Consider the following 14,939-nt stretch of genomic DNA (forward strand, 5'->3'; position numbering starts at 1 on the left):
CCTGCCCATGTCGGCCGGGGGGGAGAGGCTTGTGGGTTGGGAACGAACGAATGTCTCACCTGGTTCAGGAACCACAGCCTGAAGGAGACCGAGTGTCCGTATGTTGGCGGTTGTACGGTCAGATCTGGTCAGTCTCAACGCTACCTTCTGACCTCAACCGCATACGTCGTGGCTTTCTTCCGTTGTTGACCTCTGAGTTGGCATTGGGAATGTCTCTCGTGAACATGTTTGACAACGCACCCGTTCGAAATGGACAAAGGTGATAGGGGACACCCGCCAAACCTGTGTGTGCCTGTCTGCTTGCCCTGTTGCGCCCCCTGCTTGGCGGTTGGCGAATGCTGCATTGCATCTCATGACGGCCTGTTCTGTTGACCGCGGGGGGGTAGCGAGGTGATGTGCAATCCAATCTAGAAGCCCAATTGTAGGTCGCTGCTTGGTTGATGTACTGCCCGACATGCGTGCCTGTGAGCAAGGACATGAAGCCTCGTTGCGATCAGCATCGACAGCGGTGTTCTTATCGCCCCCCCCCCCCCCCCTTGTCGTGACCGACGCGCTTCTCACACGGGGCTGTAAGTGTTGACTCGCAGGCGGGCGGCAGACAACAGGCGACAAGCGGTAGGATTGATTTGATGACCTGAGTGATGGACAATATCACGGGGGTGGTGGTGGGATCTGGGGCGAGCACAGAGGCGCGCCGCAACCAGTCAAGTGGCAGGTCGCAAGCAAACGGGGGGGTCAGAGCATGTCACATCGCCGTGTCAGCGCTGAAGGACGGGCCGTCGCCGATTCGACGGTAACTAAATTTGGGGCGATGAATTGACCTCGTCGCCATCGCAGGCCCAGGCCCAAAACATGGCGGCACCAATTGCTCAAAGAGAAGGCGGTAGGTACTATCTAGGGCCATGCAACCGCCTTGGGCGACGGTCTCGTGGTCACGGACTTTGCGCGTCGCGGACTGCTGCCTCCCTTGATCGTGTTCCTATTCCAATCCCATCATCTGTTGAGACGCGCGGTTTTCATTCGGAGTCTGTGGCAACGAGGGGCTGGAAAAGGTTCGGAAAAGCAGTCCGTAACAGGTCTTTCCCGGCGGCAATGCCATAGTAATGCCATGGTAAAGCAATTTAACGAGCACTGTATTTGTAGCGACGTTTGCGACTCGTGACCCGGACTTTCAGCGAATATTTGGGGAGTGGGGGATGAAGGCCGGAACAGGCATACGCTTGGCCCTCCCCACCGTTGGTTGGTAAAGAACTGAAGGGGTTTCCGGGGGAGGCGATTAGCGGTCGTCCCGACGGTTGGGTCAGGCGAAGAGAAAAGCCGGGACGGGTTGGGTTGGTCCGAAGTCACAAGAGAACCCAGGGCCAGTTGGCAGGCCGTCCTAGAGGCGTCAGCGCATGGCCGTTCTGACTTGTTCCCCAGGTTCGGAAAAGAGCAGCGAAGGGGGCGCTGGGCAGGTGAGCAGCTGGGCCAGGGGGGGGGGGGGAGGGGGACCGGCAGGGACAGGCGTCTTTGGGCGTTGGCCGTCGAGGGTTCGACACGGACGGCGATCCGTTTCGGGAGCAAGAGGCGCGGCAGCTCGTGACCAGATGGAAACCGCCGCTGTAAAGATGCAGAGAACAGCGAGTTGTGGCCCCAGGAAAGCTGCATTCGTTCGGGTGTACTCCGTAGGCCGTCGCGGTCTGCGAGGGTGCCAGAAGGGGAACAGTGCCGGCAGGACGGTCGATCCAAGATGGCGCCAGGCCTTTTCGGGTATCAGAAAAGAACGCTTATCTTTTTCGGGTACTATCTGGATGCTCGGTCAGGCACCGAATGACGGTTGACGGGAAAAGCGCGACGGAAGGCGGGAGGGTGGAGGGAGTGGAGGTGGTCGAGAAGAGGCCCATGGAGACTTTTTTGTTTCTTTTTCTCTGAGGTGGAAAAACGTGGCGATGAGGCGCGGCGCATATTCGGCCAGACGACTGAGCCACTGGGAGTTGGCGACAGAACCCCCGTATTAAACGAGGCAATTGCCTGAGTCGAGTCCGTTTAGCCCCTCGTCCGAGGCCCAAGGGACCTGGAAGAGTTGCCAGGGAGTGGTCAACAGGCATGACGACCATCGTGACCTGCGGACGGACGACAAATAATCAGTTGGAGATGGAGATGCGGATTGTTCCGGGGTCGACGAAGACTGCGAAAGCTGAACGTCACATGACCCGAAAGATCCCGTGGGCAAGTGCAAGCGCGGAGTGGACGTGGAGAAGAAGGTACGTACTTGGGGGTTCTGGTTCCTGGGAGCATGTGGAGCACAAACGGAGATCAGAGGTGAGAAGACGGACAACTGACCGTCGAGGCTCGTTGGCTTGGACAGGGCAGAGGGGACTTCCCGAAAGAGATTAGCGCGTTGATGCCGACGCTAAGCCATAACAGGAAGTACTTTCTGGTCATCCGTACGGCAGAAAAGGACGTTGGGTTTGCCTGCCACATGGGGTCCAGCACTGTTGCTTTTTGCCCTTGTGGTAGAGTGGAGTTGGAAGAGGCACACATGCGATTCCCGCCTCGGCACCTGAAGCAATGCAGACCACAGCAGTGCAAAGCAAGACTGAGCGAAGACAACAGAGCAGAGCAGAGCAGAACAGGGGAAGGCATGGGGGCGCCAGACACTAGGCCTCGCTCGCTCGCGTTCCTGTCCTGCTCCAACTTCCGGGGGTGCCACCACGCCTTGCCTCTCCAAGGCAGAGTACCGACCTTCCCCGAGCGTGGGAGTAAGGCCGATACGTACCTCCGTACCCTACGATGTACGGTGGTATTCTGTCAGGGCTCTGCGGTTTCTAGACCGCGTCGGCCTTTGTACCCCTGCAACCGCGGCTCCGTACAGAGGTACCTGACCGTCCCAGCGCGAGCCGACTCGCCGTCGCCGTCTGTGGTTCTTGGGCCGGTACGGCTGGAGTACGTACCGCGGTACCGTCGCCAGAGACATCAGAACCCCCCCTGGCATATTGTCTGTAAGTTGTATTTGCAGGTTCACCTTCACTCTCTGTCATGAGTGAACCAACCTGACTGAAGCTGAGCCATAACCACACGGCCACGTCCATCCGCTGCCCATCCAGACCCAACCGGACAGTTACGTGCAGTACAGACAGACAGACAGACAGACAGATGCAGACAACGTCACAAGCAAACGCCGGGAACAGATACACAGTCAGTCGTCAGTCGGTCAATCAGTCAGATGGGCATACAGACAGACGGGTGCTGGACAATGGCTGCTCTTCCTCCTCCTTCTCTTCCTCCTTCCACCTCGTCGCTTCCGCCATGACCGACATCGATATCCGTCCCGGCTCTACCGTTCTGCTCTCTCTTCCTGGGAGGTCGGTCGTTCAGAACAAAAGAAAAAATAAAGAAAAGAAAAGCCTTCAGCCGACCCGACGGTACTTACACTCGATACCTGTGTACCCTACCTTGCTCCAATACCCGTCACGACCCAGAAAAATAAGGCCTGAGGTCCCAAGGTCCAAAGATCGCCAGAGGTACGTACCCATCCTCTACCCCGGTCAGACGCTCCACCTACCTCCTCCCCCCCACCGCAGTCACTTCCCACACCTCCCTCCCTCTCTCCTTCCTCCTCGTCTTCTTCTTCTCCTTCTCTCAGGTGCTGGCCCCTTCCTTCTCCGGGGGTCCCTGCTCCCTCCTTCCTTCCTTCCTTTCTCCCTCTTGTCTTCTCATTCTTTTTGGACCCATGTCCTCCTCCCCCCCCCCCCCCCCCCCCCCCTATGCCATACTGCTACCTACCTAGCAAATTGTACGTGTACATACCCTACCTGTAGTATTTCCTCTCACCGCGATTCACCCCATGTCTCTCTTTCCCTTTTCTTGCAACTTTCACCCCACCCCCAGTCTCTCACACCCCTCCCCAGTACTTCACGCCCCCCTTTTCCCAACACCCCCTCCCCCCCCTCCCAATCCACCCATCACCCATCCCCATCTCTTCCCAATGCCCATTGCACATTACATCTACTCACATGCATCCCACTCCGCTGCCATCTAATCCACATCCTCTAACTCTCTCCCGTACCAGCAAGAGTTGACGATAATTATTAACAACCGTCCTCCCCCAGAATTTCCACCTTTCCCTCTCCTCTTACTTCATTGCTCCACCAGCAACACATCCATCGACCCGGCCTTGTCTTCTCGGCGCATCTACAACCATTCTCCGCCTTCCCATCTTGTCCACCTTGCCGTATCAAAGCATTCCTGCCATCGCCCTCTCCCATCTGGACGCCGGCATCATCAGTCTTGTTCCTTGACTACGAATTCGACCCTCATAGCGCCCATTGCCCTTTGCACTGTCGACATCATCGACCCTCGCCCGCAGATCCACCACTTGCGTCCCCATTGTTGATCTCGATAACTTCGTTCCCGTTTCGCCTTAGGTGCCGATATTCGCCCTACCTACCTAACCCCCCCTTCGATACACCCTTGAGTTGGGTTGTTCTCAATCTCGACTGCCATCACATATCCTGGACACTCGACCATTAACTGCTCAATTCGAGCAGTCCACTTCGGCATCATGCCCTATCCTCTCGACACCCACGTACTGACCGTCGACACCAACGTCATCAACAAGGTCGACACCTCAAACCCCCAAAACCTTTATAGCATGTGGACCGGTAAGCACTTTGAATCACAACCCGGTCGGTCCTCTGAGGCCGCCCCGGACACATCCGCTGACCCGACTCCTACATCTAGTCTTCGCAAAGTGCGCAGAGTCTGTCGAGCAGGGCCGCAGGTTAGAGAACCTCAGCTGGCGTCTGTGGAACCGTGAGACCTTCTGCTGCACCGAGGACGAGCAAGCATCCATCACTGCCACCAGCCTGCCCAGAGAAATTCCCAGTGCTACCAGATTACACGACATTCCTCAACTGTCCGGCAGTGTTGACTCGGAAAACGACGACGAGGCCGTCGACTTCACCTCACTCTCTGCCCCTCTCGAGATTCGCCCCCGGATCCAGAGGCAAGACTCGTGCGCTAGCAACCGCAGCCGAGGCAAGGAGCGCCACATTACTTCTGGAGACTTTGAAAAGATGGTCGTCTCCATCATCAAGGAGAACGAGCCCTTGTCCGCTCCTCTCCCTCAGATCTCCTCGTCCTACGTCCCTCCACAGAAGGAGACGCCCGACCTGGCCCCTGCCTCCCCCGCCTACGAACATTCCGGATCTACCACCACCGAGTCCCCGTCCAAGTCATCAGAAGAGGAGCACTCTCAGGAACCTGTTTCTCCCGAGATCACCTCCCGCACCACCGTCGTCCGCGGCTTCTCTCCCTCACAAATCCCCGTCTCGAGGCCCACCCCTGCCACCCCCAAGGTCGTGTCGCCTGCCGCCATTCCGGAGCCCAGGTCCTCGCCGGCAGCCAAGCCTGTCCTGTCCAAGAAGCAGCCAGTGTTTTCCATTGGCGAGTCCTGCTCCTCCAGCGAGCAGGGCCAGAGCATCGAGAACCTGCGACCCATCCCTGCGCCGAAGCGCAAGATGTTCCAGGTCGGCGGTTCCTCCGAAGAGGAAAGCTCTCTAAAGAGCGCTCTTGCCTCTCAACCTAGCTCCCTCCTTAACGGCCAGAAGAAGACAGCTTCCTTCGCCAACCGCGTCTCCACTCGCACGATTGACGACAACAACTCGGCCATTGCTGACGACTCGGAGACGGACTATGTCGACGAGAGCGCAATTGACGACGATGACGACTCTTCCGATTGGGAAGACTCGGTTGAGGACAGCAACAAGTCCAGCATCGACGAAAAGACCTTCTTCCAGCGCGTCGACTCCAAGGTCAACCTGACGTCCCGCCGCTCCCTTATTACCCTCATGATTGAGCAGAACGACCGTAAGAGCAACCCCAAGGCTCTTGGCAGCATTGCTTCTCAGTCTACGTCGGCATTGCCCTGGTCTCGCACTAGCCACACGGCTCCTCCCACCCTGGCCGTCTCCCCCAATGACTCTGACGATGCCCCTCTCATGATGAAGAGGGGCGCTCGCTCCTCTCTTCTGAAGCCTATCACCGAGATCCCTCGGTCCGCCGCTCAGCCCATCTACACGACGGCCAGCCACAGCCACCTCCAGGCCGCGCTCTCCCCCCGGACCACGCGTCGCAACATGCTTGCGACAGAGCTGACGGAGTCTCTCCGCCGCAACCTCCTCTGGGAGCGGCAGCAAAAGTCATCGACGGCCAATGCGGTTCTCAAGAGACGGCACACATCCCATGACGTGGCCAACCTGAAGCAGTACCCCGAGAAGGTCTGCCTCAAGAATGAGGAGGCGGCTCCTCCCAACAACCCCCAGTTCTTCTCCAAGGACACGGACAACTTTGGAGGCTACCACTCCAAGGGATGGTAGACGACGCATGGACAGCACTTTCACATGGTACTACTACTACAACGACAGCACATACTTATCAAAGATATCCGACGAGTGCGCGGCCAATGCGGCCTCCCCTCGAGCACAGCTATTTCTGGTTGCTTTTTTACAATGCATTGCGCGCGGCGGCATCGCGTTCAGCTCTGCTTTACATTTACATGATAATACGGGCGCGTATAGCCGAGACTGGACAACGCGGCGGCGACACGACCTGAAGACGCGCCGGGGGTGGTCTCGACGAGGCCTAGGCGTGTCGGGGCCTTGGCGGAGCTGATTCTAATTTTTTCACATTTGCAACGGCGTCTGTTCACATGATACCATGGTCTGTTTTGTTTTGGCAACATACCACCTACATGTTTTATCAATGGGTCTGGGTCTCTGCATTTACATGGTTGCGCCGGAAGCTTGTTTTGGGATGGAAAAACAGGCAAATGTGATGGATTGTATTCTATGGACGGGACTCAATGTGGGCGGGGGCCAAAAGACGTAAGCGCAGGTACAGAAGGCATGGCCGAGGGCAACCTCGGTGGGCTATGCTTACGACGGGAAAAGACGAGAAAACAAGGGGGAAAAGGTGGGCGGGCAAAGGTGGAGATGAGATGAAGCCGCAAGAAAGGCCGAAGAGGAGGAGATGGCGGAGAAGCTGGGGATTACAACGATGACGGCGCGGGAGGCATCGGTCCAGCTTGCGCGCAGATATATCTCTGGTTTACCAAAAGAAAAGCAAAGACGATTGAGACGAATAAGAAGGCAAAAGAAGAATCACAGATGAATGAGAAGGGGGGGGGGGATTAGCAAAATCGTCAAAAGAAGTTTTAGCAAAAACACGAATAAAAGTTGGCCATTGAATCAAAACACGTACCTACCTACCTACAACCTTGACATGGACATTGAATCGTATGGAATCGCGAGGGTTGAGCCGCTTGCTCGGTGCCTGGTGACTGCTGCTGACTGATGGATCGGATGCATGGATCGGACGCACACGCACGATGGACGGCATCCATGCGCTCACCGGTCACACACAGGGGGCACGCCGCGATATGGACCGACTCTCCCCCTTATCACGAGCTTCCCGAGGAGCTCATGTTCTTTCGATACCTCCTTGTATTGTCCACAAGCGCTAGGGCAACGTCAAGGTTGGGGGGGGGGAGGATTTGGGGGAAGGGAAGAAGGGGGAAGGGAAGGGGAGAGGAGAGGGGGGCTTTGCCGGGCTAGACGGACGGAATGGGCTTTGGCATGTGTATTTTTATTTGGGAGGGGGGAGGGTGCGTTGAGGTGATGCAAAGCGATACGATACGATGCGATCTGGGGGGGGGGGGGGGGGGGGAACATGTGATAGCCACTAAGAACTACTGCTTTGGCTATACTCGGTACGTGTGTAGGTAAAAGGTATCAAAGACGCAAAGACGACGTGGGCTTTTTGTTTTATTTTTTGTTTTATTTTTTGTTTTATTTTTTGTTTTATTTTTTGTTTTATTTTATTTCCAGTACCGAGTACATCCTAATATACACATCTGCCGGTGTATTCATCATCGTTTTTCCCCTTCTTCTTTTGGCCCCGGGCCGGCGATGTTGGTTTTTTATTTCCAATGAGAGGGGAGGAGGGGGGCCGCATGTATATGTCCGGACACACACACACACACACACACACTATGCGTTGTGTCACGAATTAGCAGGACGTTGTCGTCGTCTGTTTTGGAGGGAGCTGCCGCCGCCGTCCCTAACCCGAGGAAGCACTTCCCCCATGGTCTTTTCTTTTCTTTTATTTCAAGGGGAGGGAAGGGAGCGGGATGGGGTTCCTTTTTTCCCTTTTCTTATTCGCCTGTCTATGTGTGTTCCATGTTCTTTTTTATGTTTACGTTTATTATATCTGAATTCCTCTTCGTTTTCCTTCTTTCCTTCTCTTTCTTTCTGTATTCCTTCTTTTTCCTCCTCCATACTTTTTCGGGGGGGGTGAGCTATGGGAGCTTGATAACAAGGAACCAAACGGGGGGAGGGTGAGGAGATCATTCATCGGACGAGTCCCCCCCCCCCAACAGCCAACATTCTCACGTGATGACGAATAAACAACGGCGGCGGGGGCCGGCAAAACCCGCAAAAGCTTCGCCGGGTCCGGGGAGAGGGAGATGATCACGACCCGGCGGGTGCCAGGAAACCCTTGGGGGGAGGAAGCGGCTTCATTGGAGGACTCAATGGCTTCAAGCGAGGAGAGAAGGTCTTTGTCTGTTAAAGGGCGGCGACATTCTGGCAGCTGTGCTAGACGCGCCCTGCACCCAGGGTTCGTCTCTCTCTCTCTCTCTCTCTCTCTCTCTCTCTCTCTCTCTCTCTCTCTCTCTCTCTCCCATCTTCCGCGGCATGTATTTTGGGACGCCGCGGCTTGTCGTCCGCCATAGCGTCCAGGCAGAGGAAGGAGCAGTAGCAGGCCGCTATGGCGGACACGCGCGTGCTGGCCGGGTTTACCCATCTTCTCCCCCGAGAGCTCTCGGTTTGTGTCCGACCGTCATATGTAGTCTGCATGGCCATGCCTGCTCGCTCGCTCGCTCTTTTCTTATTTTCGGGTAAGGGGTGGTGGGTAAGGGAGGGGGGGGCGTTTGCTTGTTCTTCGGTGGTACGGAAGGCTGGGTGTCATGTTATACAAGATTGCGGGGATTGTCTATAGACCATTGAATGATAGCAGGACATCGTTTGTGCGACGCGGGGAGATTAGGGTGGACAACAGGGCATGAATTAGACAGAAACATGACTCTGGAGGATGCCTGCCTCATCACAGCGGGACGAGGTGACGTGTTGGACTCGGGTTGAGACTTGCGTCTGAGATGTGATGTGTAGCCTCGTGGTGTGGTGTGTCTGGGCTTTTCCGTCCCTAACAATCATGCCCCCCCCCATAAAATTCTTCACAAGAGAGCGGCGCTAATCGGGACTAGAAAAAGCTTTCGGTGCATCAGCCCAGTGCGGACCCGGGAGGAGGAGGGGAGCCACGCGGGTTTCCCCCAAGAAGGAGAGAAGGGAGCATGCCTCCGCGATGCCGGTTCCAAGCCGTCCCCTCTCCCCAGTTGAGCCGTGGTCACTCTCGCTAGAATTCTGCTCGAATGCATCAGCCGCCTTGGTTGGAGAGGGGGGTCGGGTTGCGTCTGGCGGCGTCATTCTGCCAACTTAAAACGGGACTTGCTGACACACGAAATGGAGGGGACCTGTGGTCTAGCCCTTTGTTGCGGCTTTACGTACAGAGGACCTACGCATATATTCACGTACACCCCCCTCCCCCCCCCACATCTTCCCCTCGACCGATAGCTCTGGACTTGGAAGAAACAAAGGTGGTTCCGTCCCGTCTGTTCTTTGCAACGGGGAATAAAACGGGACTGGGCAGCAACTAGAGAATCGATGGGGGAGGGGGGAAAGGTTGACAGGTAATGTGCTACGCATGCGTGCGAGAGCTCGTCATAGTATGTGCAGAGCTCGGCGGCTTTGTGGAGAAGCGCGTGTTTCGGGCCTACTACTACACACGGGGCGGGGCCGAGACGGACGGGTTGGCAAGCGACGCATTGAGTCACCATGAGGCTCTCTGGTGACTGGAGCGTATGCGTGTGCGAGAGAGACAGAGAGGTTTGTCCGACCGACTGACCAACCGACCGACCGACGTTGCTGCGAACCTGACGTTTCCCAAAGTTACATCCAGCTAGAATCGGGTGGGTATGCATTGGCTCAGCCCACTGTAGAGGGTGTCAATCTTTTTTTTATTTATTTTGTATTTTTTCCAACGATTATTCGTTTCTGCGGGCGCGGGAGACGGGGACTTATTAGATAACCATCAGCTTTCGTGCTTGGAGTACGGAGTACAGAGCCATTCGACAAAGAAGTCGACATCGGAATCGACATCCGTCCCCTCCGCCCCAGATCTGGGCTCGGGCGCTGCCGCCCGGTAAGAGGGCAAGAGGAGTGGCGGGCTCCGAGTCACGCTGGAAGGGTCTCGGTGCGGAATGCAGACCGCTCGGAACGGCCGTCCGGGGGAGCTGGTCGATTGGCCGGCCTGCCGGGGGGGGGGGGGGGGGGGGATACGCACGACGACACAAGACGACACGCTGAGGAGGATATTGCGGAGCCCCGCCGTCTCAGTTAGGACGAGGAGGGAACGGGGGACAGTGCTCGATCAGTCTTACTCTGGCTTTGTAAAGAATAAATGAAAGAAAATTGATTCTCAACGCCATGTTCGTGCAGATTGGCGAAGAATATTTCGGTGCCAGCTCGGGGATTTGGGGCCGGGAACCACAGCCCCCCTCCCCCTCACGACGCTGCTTCGCAAGACGAGACCCTACTGCCGACGGCTGCGGTCTCAGGGGCCCCCGGAGTTTCGGACGGTTGGCGTCAATTGGTCCGGAGCCTTCTTGCAGCATATTCTGCGTCGGAGGATGCGAAATGGTCTAGACTGCTTGGTACTCCATAATAAGGCCGTGATGGTGAGGGGCGGAGGGAACGGGATATTCCTAGTGCGGGTGTTGGATGCCTTATTTTTTTTTATCTTTTTTTATTTCCTTGTCCGTTGTATTTTCATTTCCCATCGACTGCTCCACGACCACTTTTTCTGCCCCTCCTTTCTTCTCTTGTACCTGTATGAATATAATATTTTATGCTTTATTCTTTTTTTCATTTTTCCTGTTTTCTGTGGACGAGTCTCCACCGAAAAAAAGAAAAGAAAAAGGCCTTCCAGTCTTTCTGCGGCTTTAGGTCAAGGTTTCAAGGGTTCGGAAAGGGGTGATGGAAGACGGCGATTGGTCAATCGTCCCGGAGTTCCCTTTCCCCTCCCCGCCCCTGAACCCGGACGGAGGCCGGTGCGGAAGTGCACGGAGCGCCGGGTGGTGCTTTCCATTACGCGGGGTCCGAGCCTCAGCTGATGGCAAACGGGGAGGCGAAGAAAAGGGTCCCGCTGAGGCTTGGCCCATGGAGGGGTGTGGCGCATGTTCCTCCCGATTGAGTCAGATGTGGGGCACGGCATTGCTGTTCCGCCGGGGGGTACGTACAGAAAGGCGGGGAAGAGGGCGCTAAGCCTCATGTCCGCTCAGCCTCAGACTCAGCCCTCATTGTGTGTGGCTGAGGGGCGAGATCTCGGGTTAGCCGCGGTCACGCGCGCACGCGTGTGTGGGGAATGTTCGTGCCGCGGCTGGTGGCGTCTCGGAGGGGTATCGCGGCTATCTGGGAGAAGGCGAGCCGACCGGACAGTTCGCTTTTTGTTTTTTTCCCTTCTTCTTTTCGTTTTTCCCCCCCAGACTATCAGTCAACTATACTATGAGCAGTTACTTTGTGCCAGTCGCTGGCCTCCCTTCCGCCGTACCCTTTCTTTTTGGTGCGGGCAGGCGACTACATAGTGAAGGCATGCCCGAACTAACTACACAGTGATCAGGCAACGGAAAGAAAACAAGGTAAACCCCATTTAAAGAAAATTTAAAAAATAAAATAAACCCTTCATCGGGATGTGCCCGAATATGCAGCAGCGAGGCGTGAAACGACAGGGACGGGGCAGATGTGCCGGTTCATCCTCGTCGGCCAGATCCTGCAGGAACTCTGGGACCACGACGCTCTGCATTCCACCCGGCTCATGCCACGATACTACCTGCTTACCCTCAGGCGCCGTCCCTCTGTGCTCAAGGGCCCCGGTGGGGCGGGGAAAGGGCCATCATGAAGGGGTGGGAGGAGGACGCCAAGGCATCTGTCAACATCTCTGCTTTCTTTGATCACACCGACGCTCAACACCCCCTCTCTTTGTGTGACAGACGTCGCCAAGCAGGGAGGGGGAAGGGCGCCACTCATCATTGACGCCCAAAAGCACTCTCTCGCGGTGATCCACCACCCCCCTCCTCCCTTTGACGAGGCATTTTGACGCGTTTTCTCAACTCGCATCGAGAGGAGGCAAGATGGTCTGTTCAAAGGGGAGGGATCCTTTAGAACCCCATCCTCTCGCATGAGACCCCGCCGTGGGAAAAGAGGCGATTTTCTACGAGTACACGTCGGATTACCAAACGGAACGAGGGCAAATGCAATGACTCTTTTTTCTCTCTCTCTCTCCACCCCATCGCTGGAAAAGGCTAAAAGGAACGAAAGAGAAAAAGAAGGCTGGACGGCTGGATAGGGGCCCTTGTACGCGCATGGCGGCGATGGACCCCCGCATCTGGTACACTGCACGTAATAAGTGTCTCTGGCCTGTCTGCGGGGTGGGTGTGTGTGTGTGTGTGTGTGTGTGTGTGTGTGTGTGTGTGTGTGCCACAGCCTGCAGTGGGCTGGGGGCCACGAGACTCGGACGGTTTTTAACTCTCTGCCCGCTTCTGTCGCTTCCATAACCCGTAGCAACGCAGCTACGACGCGTAAGAGGGAGGGTCCTTGTCGGGGTGGGAAAAGGGAGAAGAGACAAAAGACATAAGAAAAATCGTAATAAAAAAAATCTTCACCGCCTTCTGTGCCGGGGACGAGAACTGTCTATGGCGGTTAAGTCTGGTTCCGAGGCGTTGGCCCTGCCGAGCAGGGACGGGGGGGGGGCGCGGCGGTCAGCCCGCCGCCGGGAGGGTGTGAGCTTGTCGCACACGCCGTGTGTTGTTTCTCCTTTGGTTTCTCCGTCCGGTACCGACAATTGCGGCATAAGATGCTGTTGTCTGTTGTCTGTTGTCTGGCGGAGGCGGCGGTATGAGATGGGGAAGAAGAGACCATACGTGTCGTTGTCGTTGTCGTTGTTGGTGGTGGTGGTGGTGGTTGTCGTCCCCCCCCCTGCCTTAGCCCGGTTCGGGACTTGGTTGGAATCGTAATATTGGATTAAGCGTCTTCGCATGGCTGCACCTCGGTGACGCAAACCGCGCCTGGCCCAAAATCAGCTTAATGAACGCCGTTGCGTTAAGCCTAAACGCTCTCTCTCCATCTCGACACGGCCTTGGTTTCCTGCCCGTTGGAACGACTGGGCTCCACGGTTCTAAACCCTTGTTTGAGGACATGTCGGCTTGCTGCAACTCAAGCTGGGTGGTTGTTGGCCAAGAAGTCCCATTCCTCCCAACACACCGCACACCACACCAAACGCCGCAGCCCCGGGGCTCGGAATTAGTTCCCGGGACGGGGACGCCAGTCTCAACGGGGACGTAAACGGCGCAACTAGTGGAGAAGAAGGGGGGGGAGGGAGATGACAGCTACCAAGAGAATGCGTGCGGCCTTATCATCAGGTGCTGCAGGCAGGACACCACCCACGCAGTAGAGGACGCGGGTACGTAACGGCTGGGGGGGGGGGGGGGGGCGATCACGCCTTACCGCACCGGCTATTGGTGTTGTCGGCATTGTTGATGTTGTCGTCGGCGCCTTCAGCTCGTTCTGGGCCGTCATGGACGGAGGGAACCCCCACTCACCACACCACACGCTTACACACGCACACACACACACACACACACACACACACACACACACACACACACCTCCTTCAGGTCCTGCTTCTTGTGTTTTGTCATGTTGGCAGTTGGCCGGGCGGTAGCGCGCTCTTCACCGACTTTTTGACATGCATATATGCATTCTGCTATTGTTGTGCTTCTGCTCTCTCTCTCTCTCTCTCTCTCTCTCTCTACTCCCCCACACGGTTCACCCCCTCCCAGTCGAGCTGTTGTGAGAAGAAAAACAAACAAACAAAATTGTGAGAGTATTGGGAGGGGCGGAATAATGCCCAACTCGAATCTTCAAGGGGTGTGTGTGTGTGTGTGCGTGGGTGGCTTCTCGCTGCAGACTGCTTTCGAAACAGGGCACAAACGAAACGGAACGGAAGACAGGGTATCAATTGCCCCCCCATACGGTAGAGCAGTCTTGTTTTACGTATGAGAATTCAAAAAATATTCACAACGATTCTGAATCATTACTTTTTTTCTTATTAAAAAAAAAGGAATTAACCAGCCCTTGTTGTCTTCTGGGTCCGACAGACGTCAAAAACGGAGTCGGTTATGGTTTCGATCTCCAGATCAGAACCCCCCGATCCCGTAATGATTGACACGGGGAGACGAGAAACAGGCGCTCCCTTTCTCCACGGGGAGCCCACGGGGCACACGATGACGTTATTGCCTACCCCGGATCCGATATCCAGAGAACCACCGTCGATCTCTCCCGTAAGCCCCCGGCTCTTGACGAGTTTTGTTGATTTCTTGATTTTATACAGAGGAGGAGGGGGGAGGGGCTATAACTCGTTCGTCGTACCCCTTGGCCCGATTGATGGGGAAAGCCAACGATCCCCATCCGCAGGGCTGGATTGATGAACGTTGACGGAATCATGGCGACCCCGTGACAAACCGATTCCCTCCCAGATCCCGAACAGAGTTTTCCCCCGCCGGGGACCCCCGAGACCCTTATTCTCCACACGACGACATCACTGACGGACATATGACTGCCATGACAGGCTCATTTTGAATTGCCTCCAACACCCCTTCACCCCGTTCTCGTCGAAAGATCAACTTGTATCTAGATGGATCTGATGGTTTGCCCAATCCAACCGTTGGGGGTGGGGGGTGTGCGTCCCCGGGGATGGAAAAGTGACGAGGATCAATTCCCCAAGGC

The 14,939-nt window shown here is 56.1% G+C and overlaps 1 protein-coding gene across 1 annotated transcript; it reads left to right on the forward strand.

Moving 5' to 3' along the window:
* Positions 1-4,543: 4,543 nt before the first annotated feature.
* Positions 4,544-6,359, forward strand: GLRG_11323 (uncharacterized protein; the record flags this gene model as incomplete). The annotated part of the gene is made up of 2 exons (XM_008102011.1): positions 4,544-4,643; positions 4,723-6,359. 2 exons carry the CDS (start codon positions 4,544-4,546, stop codon positions 6,357-6,359), a joined length of 1,737 nt encoding a protein of 578 aa, XP_008100202.1.
* Between the last annotated feature and the right edge of the window lie 8,580 nt (positions 6,360-14,939).

Source organism: Colletotrichum graminicola (genome assembly GCF_000149035.1).
Source record: "Colletotrichum graminicola M1.001 genomic scaffold supercont1.83, whole genome shotgun sequence".
Lineage (NCBI taxonomy): Eukaryota > Fungi > Ascomycota > Sordariomycetes > Glomerellales > Glomerellaceae > Colletotrichum > Colletotrichum graminicola.